The following is a 20,375-nucleotide window of genomic DNA, read 5'->3' as shown; positions in this document are numbered from 1 at the left end:
CGGGGATGATGCTTTTCTGCCACCACTACCAGCAGTTTGCATGCTTTTGGTCGCTGAAGAGCTCATGTGGCTGCCCCGTGTCCCCTGGCTGTCCCCCAGCTTGGCAGCAGTGGAGCTGGTCATGACCTCGTGGTGGTGGCTCCCTGCCCCTGCATCATGCGGCAGAGCTGCCAGCTGGGAGCCATCTCGGCTGCTGTTCCCGGATGCTCGTGGCTTGGCCAGTGGAAATTTCAGGGAGCAAAGCTGCTCTCATGTGGAAAACATCTTCCCCGCCATCCGGCATCCCTCAAAGCCCGAGCCTGGCCGAGTGAGCCTCCACCAGCACGTGCCTTGCCACGGTCTCTGGCCTCGGGCCCCTCCAGTGCATCACCGCCGTTCCCAGCAGCAACTCCACGTGCAGGGACCATCACGTGCGGGTGCAGCCTGACTTGTCCTGGGCTGAGGTGGGTGCTGACAGCCCCCCACCCCGGGCTGGTGCCTGCCAGCGAGGCAGGAATGGACAGAGGTGTGCAAGGAGAGGGGTGGCACTGCCCCGTGGCTGGCGATCTGGGGAACAGACAGTACAGAGTGTGTTGGTGACATTCCCTTTTATTTCCTGTTGTAAGAAAAAAGGTAGAAACCACGGGAGGTAAGAAACAGAGAGCAAGGGCACAGTGTTCCCTGTGTCCCCACTCTGTGCCTAGGAGCAAGGGTTTTGAGGGACAGAGTGGCCCTACCACAGCTCCCATGTCTGGGAAGCTGCCAGGACAGCCTGGGAAAGCCCAGCATGTCAGCTGCATACACTGCGGCTGCTGGGCTGGCTGCCAGCCCATGCTGCCACACAGCTGGCTGGGTCTTTTTGCATGCACAGGGTTAGCCAGTTCAGGGCCAGGGTGTCCTCGCCCCTGGGGACCACTGATGGCAAGCCAGAGCTGCTTGATGCCAGCCACGTGCAGACAGCCAGGGAGTTGGTGGCCCTGGGTGGCACAGGGGGAACACTGCCTGGCTGGGGATACATTGCCTAGACCAAGTTGTTCCCAGCTGGGGACTGGCTTCATGATCCTAATAGGAAAGAGTGCAGGGAAAGGAGGAGGTGATGGTGGGATTGATAAAGAAGTAGCCCCTCTTCCACAGCACAGCACCCTGCTCCCAGCTCACAGAACCTTTATTGAAGACAGGACTGGTGCATGGGTGGCTGGGGACTGTCCTGAGTCTGCAGGAGCATGGCGGGCTGGGCAGGCTGAGGTAGTTGTCCTGGGGGGGCCCTGGGGCTGTGGAGGTGAGGCCTGCTGCAGTACTTGGGCCACTCTTTCAAATCCCGCTGGCAGCACGGGACTGGGCACCCCCAGGCACTCCCCGCCAGCCCTGGCGCTCATCTCCATCCTCTGCAGCAGCATCAATAAATACAAAAGTCTGCAAGTCCCTGAGCTCAGTCCGGTGCTGCCAGGGCACAGGGGCTGGGGTGCGGGAGCTGGACTCTCCCGTGGCGCTGCTGGGACCACGCCAATGCCAAGGGTTCACACGAGGTTGTTGGCCAGGCGCTCCCGTCTCTCCAGATCGCTCACCACATCGGCACCGTAGGCATCACCTGGGGAGAGCGATGTTGTGGGGGTAGGTGTGCGTGTGGGGGCACAAGAAACCTGTGGCCCCCTCAGATTCATCCCTTCCCTCACTCTGCCTGCCATAGCTCCTATGCTCCCGTCCCTCCTTACTTGTGTGGCAGCCGTGCATCCAGACACGCTGCCCATCATACTTGCACTGGCACCTCATCACGTTGTTGGAGAAGTCCGACTCAGCCACCTCATGCTTGGGGTTCACCACCACCTGGGGAGGGCAAGGGGCAGGGCTGGGAGCACCTCTGCAGCACCCTGATGTGCAAGGTGAGGGATGCTGTTGTGCTCATGGAGGGGACTCCCCAGCCCTGAGATTTGGTAGCTTGGTGTCCCTCCCCGCTCCATCCCCATACCTGGAAGGTGTAGCTGCCCGGTGGCACATCGGTGATGTCAATCCACTGGCAGTCGATGTCATGGCGGTAGGTGTCCCAGCACCCCACACTCACCCCCTGCTCACCAAAGTTGGCACAGGCGAAGCGTCGCTGAAGACCTGCAGCAAGGAGGGGAAGTGAAGGAGGCACAGACAGAGCCCCTCTGGGGAGCAGAATGGGGGTCTCTGTCAGCTCTGCAGCTAGCACCTACCTTCAGGGCAGTTGGTGTCTTCCAGGCAAAAGCTGGCCTTGTGCCCCTCGGCCACCTTGGAGCCATTGAGCGTCAGCAGGTCATAGTGGGTAAAGACCTCAATGCTGTGGAAGTGTCTGTGGGGACAGGGGCTGAGCACAGGACCAGTGCCTGGCCAGGGAGCACATGGCTGGCCCAGGCAACCCCAGCAGAACTTCCAGCAGGGCAGCACCCAGGGACTCAGCAAATTACAACTCTGAAGCCAAATAAAGCCGTAATGACAGTGCTGGCTCAGACGCTGTTAATTACCCCGGGTGGGACAGCCTCTTGGGGATGGGTGCCACCATGCCCTGCCTGGCTCAAGGAGAGGGCAGCTCCCTGCCAGCCCCTGCCTATGGGCCACTCACCGGTGGCACTGGTGCCAAGTCCAGGCATGACGCCCCATCCTTGGTCGGAAATCGGCTCTTCCCAGGTTGTGGATCTGGGAGGAGAAGCGAAGAAGGCGGCGGTGGCCATAGGGCCACTGCATGTTGTCAGCAGAGCGGGAGAGGCAGCGCTCCTCATGGGCACAGTACAGCAGCCCCAGGGGTCGGTCCTCCAGGTAGGCTGTCTCCTGCACCAGCTGGGCGTTCATCACCAGGTCTGGGGCGTCTGGCATGGAGGGGACCAGTGGGGATTGAGAAGGTGATCCCCACCCTGCATAGCACCCCCTACTCTCCTACAGGAGAAGAGGGGTGCCCCCTCCCAGCAGTACCCCATGGACTCCTGCTACTCACGGGCAGTGCAGGTGACCCCTGCTGAGAAGCGTCCCCCGCCGCTGGGGCAATGGACAGGGCCATGGCGCTGGCACTGCTGGAGGGCCAGCTCGGTGCCGGCACAGCGCACCCCGCTCATCACAACCTGGGTGGCATCGGAGCTGCCTGCCCAGTACCATGTCTCCTGAACAGAGGAGGAGCACAATGCTTGGACCAGTCCTTGCAGCCCTTGCCAGCTCCCACCTGCCTCCACTGCCTCCTCTCCTGCCCTAACACTGCCACTGGGATCTGTCCCCGCAGCATCCCATCCCAGAGCCCCTGGCCACACCATGCCCACACTATCCATCCTGCAGGACCCCTGCAGTTCTGTCCCCAGGCTGGTACCCCACTCACCTGGAGGGCATGGCTGGCAAAGCCCAGCCCCAGCTGCCTGCAGACCACCATGGCCTCGTTCAAGCCCCACTGTGCACCACACACTGCACCCCACTGCAGCTGCCCCTGCACTGGCACCAGCACCTCCACCACGCCTTCCTCGGGGTTGCGGCCCCCGGCCAGCCGCACCTGTTGGCAGAGAGGGGCTGAACTGGAATGTGGCACAGAACGTCAGCTCTCCCGCCCCACGTTGCAATGGGACAAGCAGCCCCACACATCCAGCTGAACATATCCCTCATCTTCATCTCCCTCCTTTCCTCCCTACAAGACCAATTTTGCCACCAGATCATCCTGCAGAACCCCATCAAGGTGCTGCTCTGTATCCCCCCATCCCCTGGGTCATCCCAGGGCTGCTCTGATCATCCACACTGGGCATAGAGCTTGGGGAGCAGGGACTGTGCAATGCGGCTGGGGTTCAACAGGCTCTGGGAAGGAGGCAGGGACTCACCTGGCTCTTGAAGTCCATGTAGGGCATGTGGCAGCGGACGGCAGCGTCGGCCTCGTGCTGACACCCGTTCTGCTCAGCATCCTGGAAGCGACACTCACCCAGGGAGCGCTCATGGCCAGTGCACTGTACATTGCTCATATGGATGGGCCCCAGACCTAAAGCACAGGAAGGGTCAGTGCTCCTTGCTCCATGACCATCCTGGAACAGGGCCTTATCCTCCTTCCCCTGATCTGGGCATTCTCTATGGGAATGGGGCTGCCCATGGCAGGAGCAGTCAGGGTAGCCTCATCCCAGGGTAGGCTGAAGCTGTGTGAGCATCCCAGGATTCTCCAGCAGGACACATTAGACCAGTTGATTTCCCCATCATACCCCTCCAAGCCCAGAGGTTTCCCAAGTCCATGCTGTAACACCTGCCTCACCTTGTCCCATCCGGGCTCCCAGCAGGGCCTGCTTTGCTGTCCCATAGCCCAGCTGCCGGCACACCACACTGGCTGCAGCCAGGTCCCACTGCTTGTCACACACGGTGCCCCACTGCCCATGGCGTAGCACCTCCACCCGGCCCTCACCAGCGTGGGTGCCCGCTCGCAGCCGCACTGGGAGCACCTGGGTATGGAGAGCAGCCGGTCAGCAACCCCAGGACACAGCCAGCCCCCTCAAGTGCAAATGGGGTGACTGAGTGCTGCTCAGCCCTGGGACTCTCTGTCGGTGGGAGAGGGTGTGGAACTCTGCAAGGGCTCACCTTTCCCGGGGCTGTCTTGTTCTTGCCCTTGCCCTTCTGGAAGGCAGGGCCAGGGAGACAGCTGACGATGGCGTGCATGCCGTGGGGGCAGGCGTGCTGGCGGGGGGCTGGTGGGGCCATCTGCATAGGGCAGCGGGCGAGGTGGTGCTCTGAGCCCAGACACCGCACCTTATGCACCCAGAAGCTGTTCTTCTGGCTGAGGGTCTTCAGGCTGCCAAGGGAGAGGAGCAGGGCCAGGTTCAGCATGGGTGCCAGAGACTCTCCCCCACCCAATACTCATGCTGGGTGTCCATTCAAGGTGCCCTGCTCACCATGCACAGTGCTGAGTCCTACCTGGAGTTGGGGTCCTTCAGCTTCCTGTTCCAGAGCTTTCTGTGGGTGTACAGAGCCAGGAGATGAAGGAACATGCTGACACTGCCCAGCTCTGAACCCCCCGCCCCATAATTTCTGCCCTCCTCGGCAGGAGATGGAGACCCCAGGATACGTCATATTCTCTCCCCACTGGCAATTACTCTGCCAAGCCCGTCTATACCATGTGTCCCAGTGGGACTGTGAGACTCCTGGCACCGGTAGGGGCTCATTATGGGCTGTATTTATAGTTCCAGGCTGAGACGGGGTGGGAGGGACCAAGGAACACTCATCTTTCCTCTCCTTTCTCCCACACTTTGCCAGTCATGATGGTGACCATCCCCAAAGACCTCTGGATGCTGCTGAGCCCAACTCTGACCTTTGTCAAAGGCCCAAGAAGGGGATGCAGGCATGGCCAGGCCATACCAGCACCTCGCACACCCACCCACATGTGCAGCCCTTCTCTGACCACTCCTCCAGTCTCTTGTCCCCACAGTGTGTCCAGCCAGGCACCTGCCCCTCATGCTCAGGTGCAGCGCATGTCTCCCGCATCCCTACCGGTAGAAGCTGGTGTTGATGTGCTTCTCCCGGGGGAAGCCCAGCATCCCGCAGACCACGTGGCTGTTGTTCCTGGTCCAGTTGGCATCACACACCTGCCTCCAGCGCCCGTTGTGCTTCACCTCCACAGCACCCTCCATCACTGGCATGCCCAGCTTGGCCCGTGCCAGGATGGGCTTGAGCCGTACCTCCTCCAGGGGTAGTCCCAACACCTGCCACAGCGGGCATGGGGTGGGCATGGGGCTCCAGCATCGAGGGCAGAGCGTTCAGAAAAGGGGTCAGGGGAAGGGTTAGTGGGACCTGCTCCAGTCACTCCGGTGTACCCTGCTGGCCACAGGCGAATGCCATGGGCCCCCACTCACCTCTCCCAGGTGACCAGAGGTGGTAGCCTGGGGGGAGTTGCCATGCAAACGCTGTCCTGAGCACACCACACCAGCATCCTCGCCATGGTGGCAGTCACTGATGCCCCAGCCATTGTGGACACACTCTGCCAGGGAGCCTTCGCTGCCCCCACATCGCACGTTGTCCAGCCAGATGGGGCCTGGGGACACAGCGTCATAGGCCCCATGCAGCGGTGCAGACAGCCCCGTGGGGAGGCTCCCACAGCCAGCGGGAACCACACTGCCCTTGTCAGGACCCCCTGCCCCCATTCCCCACCTGCCCCCTACCTTCCCCTTGGCCGTAGGTGGCACTATGGGTCCAGGTGATGGCTGCGGTGTAACCCAGCTGTCGGCAGGCGACGGTGGCCGCATGGAAGTCGAAGCCATCATCGCACACAGTACCCCAGCGCCCCTGGTACAGCACCTCCAGTCGGCCCTCTCCAGCTGGACCCCGTGGTCCCCCCAGCCGCAGCTGCACCGCGGCCAGCTCCTGCCTGCTGGCGGCCACCCAGCACAGCACCAGCACCAGCACCAGCAGGATGTGACTTGTGCCAGTTGGCATCACCATCATGGCTCTGTGAGTAGATGCCTGGGGACAGACCAACAATGAGTCCTTGGGGACCATGGCAGAGTGGGGGAGCAGCTGCAGCCCCCCTGTGCTGCAGGAGCTGGGCAATGGTGGAGGGATCTCGTGCCCTCTTGCACGGTGGTGTCATCCCTGTCCCTGTGCTGTGGGGGATGCATGGGCTGGTCCCTGCCACACTCACAGAATACCCCAGCCCTACACCCTTCACCAGGTCACCCAGCTCTGACACAGCCCTCCTGGGCACTGACAGCCATGGGCAGCCCCACGAACATTGCCCTGCGCTCTTGTTGCTTCCTGTCTGCCCCATGTTTCGGGACATGGGTGAGGGCCCCACAGAGCGCCCTTTCATCGTCCACCTGGATTCTCTACTGAACACCAGGATTCCTCCCCATCTTGCACACAGCCCCGTCCACATCACCTCACCACTTCCCCTGCATCCTCATTCAGAGCATTGGTGGGATTGCTGACCCCCCTCCAGGTACCCAGACCTCCCCTCCCAGGGCCACCTCTGGCACTCACCCTGGCAAGGGATGGTGGTGCCGGACCGGCAGCGGTGCGGGGCAGGCGATGGAGAGGGACACGGTGGTGGCGAGGGGACGCAGCGGTAGCGCTGGCGGCAGTGGATCCCGCAGCTCCTGCCTCCCGCTGGGCACCGCCTGCAGCCGCTTTTATGGTGCGGCGGGGTGGGCCGACCCGAGGGGGCCCCCCGCCTCCCCGCCTCTGGTCTGGAGCCCAGCCCTGCTCCCTGCCCACCCCCGGCCCTACTCTGCCTCACTGCACACTGGGGCAAACCCGTTCCTGTCCCAAACCCTGTCCTTTCCCCAGCCGGGAGGATCTGAGCTGTCCCGGATAGTCCCGACCTGCTGTGAGGCTGGACCTCCCCCGAGTCCAAACTCCCTCGCTCAGGGATGCTCCCCTCACTGGGCTGTCCCGCAGTCTGGCACAGCGTGGACTTTGTGGAGATGACGAACTGCTATGCCGGGGACACTCCTTGCAGCGTCCCACTCACGCAGTGGTTCAAGTGGGTGCACAGGCATAGGATGCCTGGAGGTGCTGCGGTGGGGCCAGGACTCGGGGGGCACAGGGACCACGGCAGGGTATGGGATGGTACCGTGAGCCCGGAGCACAGCTCTCCCGGGGCTTGGAGCATCACCTATGCCATCCATAAACCAGGCTGGCTGTGAGGGTCCTCAGGCTCAGCCCCGCTCCGTGGGACGTGGAGACTGCTGATGCGCGCCCCCGCCCCCGCCCCGACTTGCCCCGGGAGCAACCTCCGGCTTGGGGTGCCGCCAGTCCCCGGGGCACCCTGCTGCCCACACGCCCGCCGTGCCCCGCCGTGGGATGGGGATAAACAGGAAACCCAGTGCCCCGGCCGTGCCCAGGGACCGGCCAGGAATGTGCCGGTGGCCACCGGACTGTTTGTTTGGAGTCAAAGCAGCCGGATCCTGCCGGGAGGAGCCAGGATCAACACGGCCGGGAATAGCCCGTGAGCTCATCGCCACGTCTCGCAAGGACCTACAGCACCTCTGGGTGTGCAGGGATGCACAACTCTGGGTCCCCCTCGCAGGGGACTCGCATCCCAGCCCTCTGCTTTGGCCGGGATCAGGGCAATGTCCTGAAGCCTCTGCTGCGAGACGAGTCCTTGGCCAGCCCCAGAATGGAGGCCACGGAAAGCCCTGGGGAAGGGCAGGGTTGGGGCCAGCAGTGGAGCCCGTGACTCATTCGTCTCGACGTTTTGGAGATCAATTGCTTAAGTGTGAAGCCAGGAGCCTCCCCCGAACTCCTCCCCCGGCAGATGCTGGCAGGGTCGCAGGGCCGCTGGGCGGGTGCTGGGTCCCGCTCCCAGCTCTGCCTCTGCTCCTGGGCACAGCAAGAAGAGAGAAGTGAAGGGGCTGGTGGGCTCTCCCACATCTGGGACCTGCCAGCCTCTTCTCGCAGCAGTATGGGCACTGTGACCTGCCGCTCATGCGATCGTGGCGGGCTCGAGGTGTCCCCCTTTGCCCTGAGGTGTCAGCCAATGAGCCCCTCATCTCCCTCGGGGCTCACTGGGTGCCAGCACCTGCAATCCCAGGCAGCCAGCAACGGCAGCAGCTAAAAATACGCGGCCGGCAGCAGGGCAGCCCCGGCGCGGGAAGCTGTGGGCGGCGGGCGGGCGTGCGGGGCTATTCTCAGAGGGCTGCGGGACTATTCCTGGCCGGTCAATATTGATTCAGCCAGCTCAGGTGCAGCAGCTCACCCTGTCAGCACCGTATTTAGGGCCCGGCAGGAGGCGAGGCGGGCGGCTGAATTGGGAGCATTGTCTGGCGGAGGAAGAGGGCAGGGAGAGGATGTGAGCTCTGTAATCTGCAGCCAGCGGCTCCCGGCAGCAGCCCGGGTGAGGGGCACACCCCGAGCCTGCTGTGGCTGAGGAGTGGCCAGCACGGAACATCTGCCCAGGGGACGCAGGGACGGGGCCAGAACACGTGCAGGCAGCTTCCGTCGGGAATAGGAGCATGTGTGAGGCACGAGGGGACAGCTGCTGCTCCTGGCTCCTGTGGTTTCTGAGCTGCTGGGCACGTGTCTGCTGTACAGACAGCCACCAAGAGCCGGGAGACTGAGGACAGCTGGGGACTTCAGGTACCAAAGCAGTATCCAAGCAGCTCCCTGCTTGTTCTAAGTACTTAGGATGGTCTGGACCTGCCCGGAGCTGTGGAGCTCAATACAAACAGCCCTGCATGCACCTGAGTCTGCATCAATGGGCACACAAGAGGGTGAGGGGCTGTTTGTCCCTGTTCACTACTCCGAAATGTGCCTGTGCTCTCTGGCAGCTCCCCCAAAGCTGCATTACCAGCAAGTGTGGATAACACAGTAGGAGCTCCATGAGTTGCTCAAAAAACACAGTGAGAGTGCTCATGACAGAGCCTGGGCCAGGGTTTATTTCCATGGGCACAGGCAGGGGCTGAGTGAGGCTTGCCATGGTCATGCAGGGTCCGGGAGCCGCTGGGGCAAGGCTGGGTTGTGGCAGGCTGGGAGCAGCCATCTGTTCAAGGTGATGGTAGCAACTGGGAGCACAAGGGACCCCTGCCAGCCTACACCCAGCTCTCAGGAGATGCTCCTGCCCTGAGGTTCTGGGGAATCAAGTTGGGGATTGGCAGGGCTCTGCATGGCATCAGTAGGGCATGCTGCTGTTGCAACCCTTTGTTGGTGAAGCCAGTTTCAGCAATCTCATCAAAGATGCCTGAAATCCTTGATAGCCACCTGGGCAGCATTGCGTCCTGCTGCTCCCATCACTCCTCCTCCTGCAAGAAAGGAGAACTGGGGAATGCTGGTGCACCTCTTCCACATGCCCCTTTCTTCCTTCTGCACGCCTCCATGAGGATCCTAGCTCCCAGCTCTACTCACCAGGGTGGGCTCCACTTCCACACAGGTACAGGCCAGGAATTGGGGACCGGTAGCCAGAGTAGGATGGTGCTGGCCGGGCAAAGTACAGCTGGTCAAGAGACATCCCTCCATGGAAGATGTTCTGCCAACAGAGCTCTGTGAGCTAGCTGTGCCTGGCCCAGGCCCGTGTGCCCACTAGCACTGGCACCAGAGTGATGCTTAGAGTTGACACGCATGGTACCCACTCCACCAGGCAGCCCAAAGATCCTCTCCAGGTCTGGTGGCGTCAGGATGTCCCTGCCAATGACAGATGCCTTGAAGCCTGGGGCATAGTCTTCGATGCAGTCAAACACTAGAGAAAGATGAAAGGACTACTGGTGGGCAGCCCTGGGGGACACGGTAGCAAACCCCTGTGCAGCTCCAGGGCAGCTCTGCCCATGGGTGTTCCTGGGGTCTGTGTGTGCATTACGTACCCGTGTCTGCATATGCATTTCTGGCCTGCTCGTCCCAGGACCGACCGCCTGCCAGCATGGACGGTGTGTACTGCGTGAAGAGGGACACTACGTGGCAGCCTGGCGGGGCCAGCCCTGGGTCCAGCGCTGAGGGAATGCAGAGCTCGATCATGGGCCTGGGGGAGCAGTACACCAACAGGGCAGGCAGAGGGGGACCCAGCCACTCCACACCTCTTTCCCCAGCATCCACAGCTATGACTGTCCTGTCCCTTCCCCAGCGCACCAAGGTGTGCCAGTACAGGCTCCTACCTGCTGGAGGGGTGCCCGTGGGCAGCCTCAGTGAATGCCTGATGCAGGAGCTGGGTGCCCTCGCAGTTGAGATGTATGGAGCACTGGTGGTGGGGCAGGGGCTGGCCGTCGCGGGCATTGGGGGCAGCCAGGAAGCTGGGCAGCCGATCCACCGCCACTGGGCATGGGATGTGGAGATGGAGGAAGTGGAGTGCAGCCTCTTGCTGAGCCTGGCACCAGTGTTCCTCCAGCAGGGATGGCAGTGGAAGTGTCCTTGCTGGTACCTACCATTGATCTTGGTGACAGGTGAGCGTGTGTCAAGCTGCCGGATCCGCTGGACAAAATCCTTCGGCAGCTTCTCCTAGGGTGGAATATACCAGTGCAGAGGCTGGCTGTGAGAGGCAGTGAGAATGGGGCTATTCCAACATGCCAAGCCACCACCAGGCCCATGCACTCCATACCTGAGGAATAAGTTCCAGAAAGGTGATCTGGGGGGAGGCATTGGACAGCACCAGTTTGCTCCTCACCTCTGTCCCATCCTGCAGCGCGACACCCTGCGCCTCCCCGTCACAGCCCAGCAGCACGTGGCACACTGCCTGGGCACGTGTAGGGGACAAGACTTTACCAAGAGCATCCCTGCTGCCTGCGGGGATGGCCAAGCAGCTTCCCTCTCCCAGACACCCCGTACCTTCTCAGCAAAGATGTGGGCTCCCCGGGCAGTCGCTGCCTGGGCGATGGCCTGGGACAGGGCTCCCATGCCACCTGCCACGTAGCCCCAGGCCCCCCGCCGTCCCTCCAGCTCACCCATGACATGGTGCAACAGCACATACCTGCGGTAGCAGGACCTCGGATTAGCTGCTGGCTGAGGGGATGGATCTGTCCCCTGCATGGGTAGTGAGGATGGTGCCACAGCCACCACATCCTCCCCATGGGACCATGACACCTCATGGGATGTCAACTCAGTCACAGGGAGCACGCACCAGCCAGGACTCAGCCCCGCCCAGGGCCAGAGGTGCCCAAACAGTGAAGGAATAAGTGGGGGCCGCTGAGGAGAGCCATATGGCAGGGCTGGGGGCAGCACCTTGCCCAGCACCAACCCCTGAGGAACCCCACCTGAGCAGACAGTGGGAGGGAGAGGCAGGGGGGCAGGGCATGGGGTACTGGTGTGCAGCAGAGCCAAGCACAGAGCATGGTAGCAGGGGACAGTGCAGGCATGAGCCCCAGGGGGAAGGGTCCCTCACCCACTGCCGGGGGTGTGTGGGCTGGCCATGGCTCCAATCACAGCATCAGTAGCCAGAGTTGCCTTCAGGGGTTCTGACTCAAACCAGTGATCCAGGATCTGGCCCAGGAGAAAGAGAGCATGCCAGGCTTGGGGTGGGGAGCTGCTGCAGCATCCTGGCAGGCAGAACAGGCAGTGGGTGTTTCCACACCAACACTGCCAGCACGCACCTTGGAGATGGGAGCTGTGAGCACCTCGTAATAGCGGGGCAGCTGCTGCCCCAGTGCCAGCCCTGGGGATAGAGAGGTGGTGTGAGACCTGCATGGCTGTGCCAGGGCTGGCTACTGGTGCCCAGCTGGGTTTGGAGGTCAGTCAGTAGGACCAAGGTGAGCAAGCCTACCAGAGCCTGCCAGCTAAGACTGGGCTCCTGAGGAGGCTCTGCATTGCCCATCCCAGGTGCTGGCAAACACCCCTTGCTGTTGGGGTTCCCTGGCATCCCAGATGTACCTGCCTGCAGCAAGGGCTTCAGGGTTCGCAGGTTCCTGAGCTGCTGGAGCAGGGATCCCTTTCCCAGGACAGCTGTATCCACTGGAGGGGCATCCAGCAGTGGGTCAAGGGCCAAGACCATGTGCCTCATGAACGCCTCATACTCAGGGTAGGCCTGGAAGGAGACAGAGGGTGGACAACAAGGACTGCACCATGGTGGGTGCAATGGATACCCCACCCAGGAGCATGCCTGCCACTCCAGGGGTAGGGTAGCTCCTCACGGGTTTTGCGGTGCAGGTGCATGTCCCTGGTGGTACCTGGGCATCCTTCTGGGAGAACTGAGCAATCTGCTGCTGAGTCTGGGTCATGTCATGCCCCAGCAGAAGGGAGCGAGGAGGGCTCCTGTCCTCCAGCAGTGGGGTGAAGGAATAGGGGTCCCGTGGGAGCACCCTCAGACCGTGCCGCTGCAAGACAGGGATGACCCACTACAGGACCCGCCCTGCAGGGACAGCCTCACAGCAGGGTCCCCTTGCTTGCACGCTGTGGGTTGCCAGCAGCCCAGCAAAGGGTGGGTGCCAGTACCTGCAGCTCCAGATCAGCATAGATTTGTGGTCGCAGCAGGCTGAGCAGGTATGATGCCCGGGAGAACTTGAACCCTGGAACACGCGGGGTGGTGAGGAATGTCCACCACCAGGGCTGGCAAAGGGGACAAGGGGCATGCAGGGGTACCTGGCACAATCTCCTCGGTGACGGCCGCGCCGCCCAGCACATGACGTTTCTCCAGCACAGCTGTGCGCAGCCCTGCCTGCTGCAGGTAGGCAGCCTGTGGGGAGCATGGCACACACTGCCCATCCCTCCAGCCGGGATGTCACTGCCAACGTGAGCACATGGTGCCCTCCTCACTAGGGAGGGCCTGTGGGAGCCCCAGCCCCATGGACACTGCCCCCAAAGCTCTCCCTTGCTCACAGCACAGCCCCTTCCCAGTCCCTTGCTGTCCCCTGTGGATGGAGGACAGGCAGCACGCCACTCTAGGTACTCACTGCCACCAGCCCGTTGTGCCCTGCAAGAAGAGAGAGAGATGAGCAGAGCCCATTGTTGGTGATGGGCCCACAGGACAGGGCACCCTGCCGTGCCTGGGGCTATCACAGCCACCCCAATAACAGGCTCTAGACACAGGGATACAGGTGACAAGGAGAATCCTCCCCCAGCCCTACAGCCCCGGCCCTAATGGTGCAGCAGAGAGGGACAGAAGCGCTCAAGGCAGATGCTCCAACAGTGCTCTGTATGCTGGGGGGGTTGCAATTTGTGCCAGACCCCTGCGTCGTCCCAGGCATGAGGAGCAGTCTGGAGGTTTGCAATGCGTCCAGCACTACTGTGGTCCCCACCTAGATGCTCCTCTGCTGCCTGCCCTGGGGGGAGGGCAGATGTGGGTCCCCGCCGGCTGCCCGCAGCTCGACTCTTGCTCCTTTGCTCTGTTACCTGCGCCGATCACCACCGCGTCGTATTCCTGCTGCAGCTGGGCTGCAGCCCCGGAATGGGCCAAACGCGCTCCCGACGGCCCCAGGGACAGATGCCAGCCCTGCGGCCAGCGGGACGAGCAGACCACACTCAGTCTTCCCCGAAGCTCGGCTGCCATCGCCCCGCAGCCTCCGGCCATGGCTGCCCGGCGTCCGGCAGCCTGGACTTTGCTTTCACGGCGGAACTTTTCCCGGGGCTTCCGGGCACAGGGAGGGGACGAGGGGCCAGGGCAGGGAACGCCTTGAGGAGGCGGGGAGGCTGGTCGGGACAGGGGCACCAGCCGGGCGCTGCCCCGCTGCTGCTGTCCCCAGCGACGCGCGGACCCTGGCGCGGTTTAGCCGGGGGCTTGCAGCGGGGCCGGAGACGAGCCCCGGGGCTGAGAAGGGGTCAGCTCCTGCCTGGGGCTCAGCACGGGGCCAGGAGCTCCCCAGGCTGTACTCCGGGAAGGTGCTGAGCAGGCAGGCGGGGCCCTGACCGCCCCCTTCCCCAGCTCCTGTCGTGCTCCAGGGATGAGCCAGAGGCACGTGGCTGGGGTGATGGGCCAAGCACGGCAGGACTGAGGGAATTTGGCCCCCCCTCACAGCCCCAAGCGCAGCCCTGAAAGCAGCCTGAAAGGGGGCAGTTTGGGAATGAGCTTGGCTTTGAATCCAGAACTATTGCTCAGCAGGGCAAATTCCAGCTCAGCAGCATGGGGCAAAGGCCCTGTCATGGTCCAGTGCTCCCTGAATTGCCATCCCCAGCTCCAGCGAGTGACATGGGAGCAACAAGGGGCAGTGGCTACCCGAGTCCCTTGGGGCTGGCCCTATTCCCAGTTGTACTTGAGGTTTGGAGTGCACTGAGCCCAGACGTGCCTGGGAAACACATAAGCTGCCTCAGGATTTACTCACTGTTCCCAGCTAAGCTCAGAGCTGTGGCTAACTGGTGCCTGGGTGTGGGGAAAGGGGTGCAGGATGGGCTGCATCTCCCCAGAGCCTGCCAAACCTCTGAGGGCTGTGCACCCCACATTTGGGGGTGAGGGGGAAGGGGCAGGTACCCTAGACCATTGCTCCACTCAGGTTTGGCTACACTATCTTGATCTCTGGCCAAAGCCTGGCAGCAATGCCAAGCTAACATTATAAATCCTGCTCTGGAAATGCACTTTTCAGCAAGACAGTGATTTGCCAACAACATCTTGGCCCCCATCTCTGTCTGTCCCGAGGCTACTGGGTGGCAGTGAAAACCATGGGGAGCAGGAAAAGGGACAGTGCCAGCCCTGGCCAGGCTGGAGGATGGGAAGGTTGCCTGTCTCTGGTTAAAGACACAATCCACGGCATGGCACACAGACAGTGAGAAAGCAACCCAGGCTCTGGGAACACCCACACACCCACTTTAATCCTGGCCCCAAGGTGGCTGGAGGCAGCTCAGAGCAGAGGGATGCGGGATGGCTCCCAGAGGCGCCGGGCCAAGTCGTAGGCCTGCTGGACCACGAGCTCAGAGGGGATGATGCCCAGGTGCACGGTCAGCAGCTCATAGCACTTCACTACCTCTGCCTGGTGGTTCTTGCTGTAATAACGCAGCAACTTCCTGGGGAGGAGAAGACAGGGGCTTGTCAGGTACAGTGCACACAGGCAACCCCTTTCTAACGACCTTCCCTCTATAAAGCACTGTGCAAGAACACAGCAAAACCATGGCACCAGGCTGGGAGATGGGCTGGTGCAACTCCAGTGACACCACAACACTGGCATCCGGGCATCACTCACAGGGACCCGTGTGCCATCACAGCTTTGAGCCCTGGTGCCAAACCACAGGGCTGGCAACTGCTCACCTGTAGTAGTCTCCTGCAAGCATCCCAATAGGAGCAGAATCATCAGAAAGGACTGGTACCTCCATCACCTCTAGCTTGTAGCCCTGGGAAGAAATGACAGCAGAGGGCAGGAGCTGGGATGGGACCACCGAGCAGACAGAGCTGGCTAGGCCTACAGCCCTGCTCCCTGCCCCAGGGAAAGAGGGCTCAGCCCCTTCCTGGCCTCACATACCATCTCATTCTCAAACCAGAGGAAGTAGGAGCAGCAGTAGTCGCCATCCTGCAGCACCAGTGTTGTATAGCCCTTCTGTAGGTATCGCCGGGCCAGTGTGATCAGGGACCAGACCTGGGGCACAAGGGGCACCTGAAGCCTGAGCAGAAACCCCTCCAATTTCCACCCTTTTCTGCGGTTCCCATCCCATGAGCAGTACCTTTTTCTTGATGAAGGTGGCCAGGGGACCCTTGCCCAGCTCTGAGCTGGACTTCTCTGTCACACTGAGTGATGGTGCCATCATTTGTCCAGCTGTGCGGTCCACATAGATGAAGTGCACCAGACCAGGGAAGTCCTCCAGGTATGTGGGATGGGTTAAGGGTGTCCAACCACTTTGGTGCCCTTCCAGGACAGCCCCTGAGCCTCGGGGAATCCACCTTTGCCCATTACATTCCTCCCCTTGATCCCAGTGCTGGGGGACAGGGTCCCACTCCCACATCTGCTACCCCCTTAGGGACACCCCCTTGCCAGGCTGGGTCCCCAGCTGCAGAGATGGGTATGACACCATGGTGATATTGCGCCTGCTCTTCACCAGCAGGAAGTCCCGCCAGTCCAGCAGCTTCTCCCTGCCGAGAAGAGGCACGGTGAGAGGCCAGGACTCACAAGCCCCAGCTGGGTGTGGGGCAGCACCCTGTCAATGCTGACCATCCCCATGAACTCACCTCATCAATTTCTGAGCACGGTCCCGCAGCCCTTGGGACAGGCTGTGGCCAGCAGAGGTCAGGAAGAGCTGGCGGTACACAGAACAAAGCTGCCGCTTCACATTGGCCACTGACTGCAGCAGCCTGAGCCAGGGGACACAGACAGTGCTGAGTTTGGACGCTGGGTCCCCAGCACTGCAGAGACAGCTGTGCTGGTCCCCAGGCAGGGAAAGGTCCCTGCCTGTCTCAGAGACTTTCCCTGGCTTCCCCCTACTCACTCTAGGGAGCTCCCAGGCTCACTCCGTGAAAAGATCTTGTTCTTGAAGTCCAACCACGTGTTCTGTAACTAGAAAGAGACAGGACTGTGTCAGGCTGTGGAGAAAACAGGACAGGGTCCTCATGTTCCCACTCCCACCTGGATGTCCTGTCCACTCAGCTTCTTCACAAATTTGTCCATGCGCTGCCGTAGCTCAGCGAGGAATGGGTAGGAGCGTGTGACTCCCACCTCTGGTCCCTCTTCCAGCTTCTTCTCTAGCACCAAGAAACCATCCAGCAGTTGGTACAAGGTGATGGCCACCTGGGTCATGGGGCCCTGCCAGGGAAAGGAGAGATGTGTCAGGCAGGACTCAGTCCCACATAGTTTCCCTCACCTCAGAGGCAGCTCACCTTGGTCAGTAGCACAAGGGAGATGCCTGGCCAAAGCGGGAGGCAGTGCATGGTGTGTGGCAGCAAGGGGCAGTAACCTTCCCGCAGGCTGGCATCCAGAAAGATCCTTCTGGGATTTGAAGCTTCAGGGACCAGAGGCCCCAAGGTCTGGAGCAAGTCCTCTGCCATCTGGGAAGACAGGGGAGATACTCAGTCCCCTGTGGGGATGAGACAGCTCACACCAAGAATGCTCTGTAGGGATGCAGCATTGCCTTGAAAGCTGCAATCAGGCAAGACAGAACCAAAAGAGCTGGAGGGGCCACGTAGGAAAAGATCAGCAGTGAGGAAAGTGCCCAGGGACCCCAAAGGAGCGGCAGAGAAGAAGACTGTTGCAAAGACAAAGGTTGCAAATGCCTTAAACAGATGCCAGTGTTTGCTTGCAGTGTGTGAGGTGTAGCAGCAGCCATCAGGGAAGCAGCCCAGAAAGCCCAATGGCAGCAGAGGGAGACACGGGACTGCTCTGAGGCAGGCCCGCTCCCTCTCTCCTGACAGCTCGTTGTAAGCAACGCCTCGGAGAAGGAGATCAGAGCTGTCACAATTATGCACAACATGGGGGATGCAGAGCACCCACAACTGCAGCACAGCAAGAGACGAGTGACGAGGACCGGAATCTGCAAAGGGCACCGGGACAGGTTGGTGACGTGTGGAGTTGGGATGTGTTGCAGGACTCTGTGCTCACCTGGACATCTGCAGCATCCACCTCCCCGATGCTCAGCATCTCAGCACCCTCTGACCAGCTCTCGCTGCCTGCAGAGAACATGGCAGGGCACCCTTCCAGCCCCGCTCAGAGCCCTGGGGCCTCGGCAGGGTTGGGGGTGTGGGGCACGGCTGCTGCCCAGCTGGGCACTCACCTGTACTGTGCCGGCCTGGCGAGGGCTCAGGTGTGTAGTACACCTCAGGTACAGAGAGATCATCTGTGTCCTGCCAGCAAAAACGAATGGGTCAGCGATAGCAGCGATACAGGCAGCCCTCCAGCAATCCCACCCTGCAACTCCTGATATCAAGGACTCACTTGGTCATCTGAGTCCTTCTCTGCAGCTCCATGGGAGCCAGGGCCACTCACAGGAATGCTCTCACTTCTCTTGGGTCCCTGAGGGAGAACATTCCCTGCTGTGGCCTTTCAAAAAGAGAGAAAAAACCTCTAAGCCTCAGCTGTCAAGGCATCACCCCATGGGAGCACCCTGACTTGCTGCACTCCCAATCCTGCCCTGGAGCACCTGTGGGCCAAGCTCCTCCTCAGCACTCTGACTGGGGTACAGGTCCTGAACCAGGAGGATGAGGACAAGCAGGTCGGCAGGGCGGATGGAGCTGGCATTGCGGCTGCAGGCCAGAGAGGGAACAGGTCAGCTGGGAGGACAAATGGCTGCCCTGGGGAGGGTGGTGGGGCCGGGCACACCTGGAGTAGAAGGCCAGCAGCTTGGTGTGTACCAGGAGGAAGGCATGGCCCACTTCATCCCCGCCACGCTCGGGGCTGGCATTGATGTACTGTACCACTTGTCGCTCCAGGAACTCAATGCACTGCTCACAGAGCTGAGGATGGATCAGCCGCTCCACGGCCTGGGGTGCAGGAGGAGAGTAGGCTGCTGAGCTCCCTCAGCCCAGACTTGCAGTCCTAGGGGCAGGTCTGAGCTTCCAATGCTCCAGGGAGCTGCCCTAAAGTCCCCAGCCTACTGCCATTTCCCACATCCTGGGACTCCACTCAGCCTTCCACCCCTGGAACACCCCAAAAGTGAGGGACAGCCCAGAGCATTGGTACCTCCACTGCAAAGCTCTGGTCCTCCTCCCGCAAGTGGCTGTAGGTCTCCAGCAGGCCCCGCAGCAGGCTCCACACGCGCTCCCGCTGCTCCCAATCAGCCGGCCGCAGCCTGCAGCCGTCACAAGAGTGTGAACTCATAGGTGGCTGTCACCTCCCTGCGTGGGACGGACACACCAAAACCCAGCTCCCCGCCTGGGATGGACACACGAAAACCCAGCTGCAGCCCAGCTGGCAGGGGGTCCTGTTGCAAAGGGAGGGTCCCAGCTGGAGACACCCACTCCCACCCCCCGGTGCTGCATGAAGGCAGCTCAGGGCAGCCACCCCAGCAACCTGACATGCCACCCTGTGCCGGTGGCTGTGCCTGCTCACTCCTTGCGGATGAGGTGCGAGTCGAGCGTGACGAGGCCACAGTGAGCCTCCACCAAGCGCCGCAGCACGAAGAGCGTCCGGCGCAAGTCGTCCTCGCTCTGCGTCCCGTCGCCGTTCACTGCGATGTAGAGGCAGTCCCCGAACTGCAACCGGCAGCGGGGTCAACCGGGGGCCGGCCAGGAGTCCCTGGTCCCCGGTGCCGGTCCTACCATGTGCAGGACGTGGAGGTGCCGCCCGCCCTCGGTGGCAAAGCAGGTATAGGTGTCGGAGAGCTTCTCCAGCAGCGCGGCGCAGGAAATGATGAGGGGGGCGAAGAGGGTGTTGAGGCTGTCCTCCAGCGCCGGGCCCTGCGCCACACTCTCCCGGTCAGCGCCCACGCGCGACCGCGCAGCCCGTGCTCTCTTCCCCGCACCCACGCCGCCCCGTCCCGCCCCACCTGCCCGGCGTGGGACGACCGCAGCCGGCGGAGGAAGGCGGCATCGGCCCAGTAGAAGAGCAGCTCGGCCGCGGTGCTGGCGATCAGGACGCAGCGCATGGCCCGCGGCCGGGGGGACACCGGGACCGGGACACCGGGACCGGGACACCGAGACCGGGCGGCTCCACCCGCCCCGCGCCGCTTCCTGCTCCGCCGCGCGTGACCGCCGCGCCCACGCGCGCAGCGCCCCCGGCGGCCCGGCGCGGCACCGCACCGTGTGACCGCCGCACCGCACCGTGTGACCGCCGCACCGCACCGTGTGACAGCGGCACCGCACCGTGTGACCGCCGCACCGTGTGACAACGGCACCGCACCGTGTGACAGCGGCACCGCACCGTGTGACCGCCGCACCGTGTGACAGCGGCACCGCACCGTGTGACCGCCGCACCGTGTGACAACGGCACCGCACCGTGTGACAGCGGCACCGCACCGTGTGACCGCCGCACCGCACCGTGTGACAGCGGCACCGCACCGTGTGACAGCCGCACCGTGTGACAGCGGCACCGCACCGTGTGACCGCCGCACCGTGTGACCGCGGCACCGCACCGTGTGACCGCCGCACCGTGTGACCGCCGCACCGCACCGTGTGACAGCGGCACCGCACCGTGTGACCGCCGCACCGTGTGACAGCGGCACCGCACCGTGTGACAGCG

At 62.3% G+C, this 20,375-nt stretch overlaps 3 protein-coding genes across 3 annotated transcripts; all 3 read right to left on the bottom strand.

Moving 5' to 3' along the window:
* Nucleotides 1–350: 350 nt before the first annotated feature.
* Nucleotides 351–6,384, bottom strand: LOXL4 (lysyl oxidase like 4). Its single transcript, XM_068197786.1, has 14 exons — nt 6,102–6,384; nt 5,796–5,974; nt 5,434–5,645; nt 4,861–4,899; nt 4,528–4,738; nt 4,208–4,391; nt 3,789–3,943; nt 3,302–3,469; nt 2,930–3,092; nt 2,561–2,804; nt 2,175–2,290; nt 1,946–2,082; nt 1,692–1,803; nt 351–1,567 (listed from the first exon to the last, which is right to left on the bottom strand). Exons 1-14 carry the CDS (start codon nt 6,382–6,384, stop codon nt 1,497–1,499), a joined length of 2,274 nt encoding a protein of 757 aa, XP_068053887.1. The 3' UTR covers nt 351–1,496.
* Nucleotides 6,385–9,287: 2,903 nt separating this feature from the next.
* On the bottom strand, nt 9,288–13,868 carry PYROXD2 (pyridine nucleotide-disulphide oxidoreductase domain 2). Its single transcript, XM_068197791.1, has 16 exons — nt 13,684–13,868; nt 13,245–13,264; nt 12,934–13,027; nt 12,787–12,860; nt 12,522–12,668; nt 12,226–12,379; nt 11,949–12,010; nt 11,741–11,838; nt 11,188–11,329; nt 10,961–11,095; nt 10,788–10,860; nt 10,521–10,677; nt 10,233–10,387; nt 10,005–10,111; nt 9,781–9,901; nt 9,288–9,677 (listed from the first exon to the last, which is right to left on the bottom strand). The coding sequence occupies exons 1-16, from the start codon at nt 13,859–13,861 to the stop codon at nt 9,607–9,609; spliced, it is 1,788 nt and encodes a 595-aa protein (XP_068053892.1). The 5' UTR covers nt 13,862–13,868; the 3' UTR covers nt 9,288–9,606.
* A 1,202-nt stretch (nt 13,869–15,070) lies between these two features.
* HPS1 (HPS1 biogenesis of lysosomal organelles complex 3 subunit 1) lies at nt 15,071–19,892 on the bottom strand. Its single transcript, XM_068197787.1, has 18 exons — nt 19,684–19,892; nt 19,457–19,594; nt 19,248–19,390; nt 18,879–18,987; nt 18,519–18,679; nt 18,340–18,442; nt 18,135–18,239; nt 17,974–18,043; nt 17,802–17,869; nt 17,084–17,251; nt 16,833–17,009; nt 16,696–16,763; nt 16,439–16,561; nt 16,278–16,342; nt 15,937–16,082; nt 15,738–15,851; nt 15,527–15,609; nt 15,071–15,285 (listed from the first exon to the last, which is right to left on the bottom strand). The coding sequence occupies exons 1-18, from the start codon at nt 19,780–19,782 to the stop codon at nt 15,123–15,125; spliced, it is 2,103 nt and encodes a 700-aa protein (XP_068053888.1). The 5' UTR covers nt 19,783–19,892; the 3' UTR covers nt 15,071–15,122.
* Nucleotides 19,893–20,375: the final 483 nt, after the last annotated feature.

Source organism: Anomalospiza imberbis, chromosome 8 (assembly GCF_031753505.1).
Source record: "Anomalospiza imberbis isolate Cuckoo-Finch-1a 21T00152 chromosome 8, ASM3175350v1, whole genome shotgun sequence".
NCBI classification, from domain to species: domain Eukaryota; kingdom Metazoa; phylum Chordata; class Aves; order Passeriformes; family Viduidae; genus Anomalospiza; species Anomalospiza imberbis.
The sequence above is the reverse complement of the archived record's forward strand: the minus strand, read 5'-3'. Positions and strand labels throughout refer to the sequence as shown.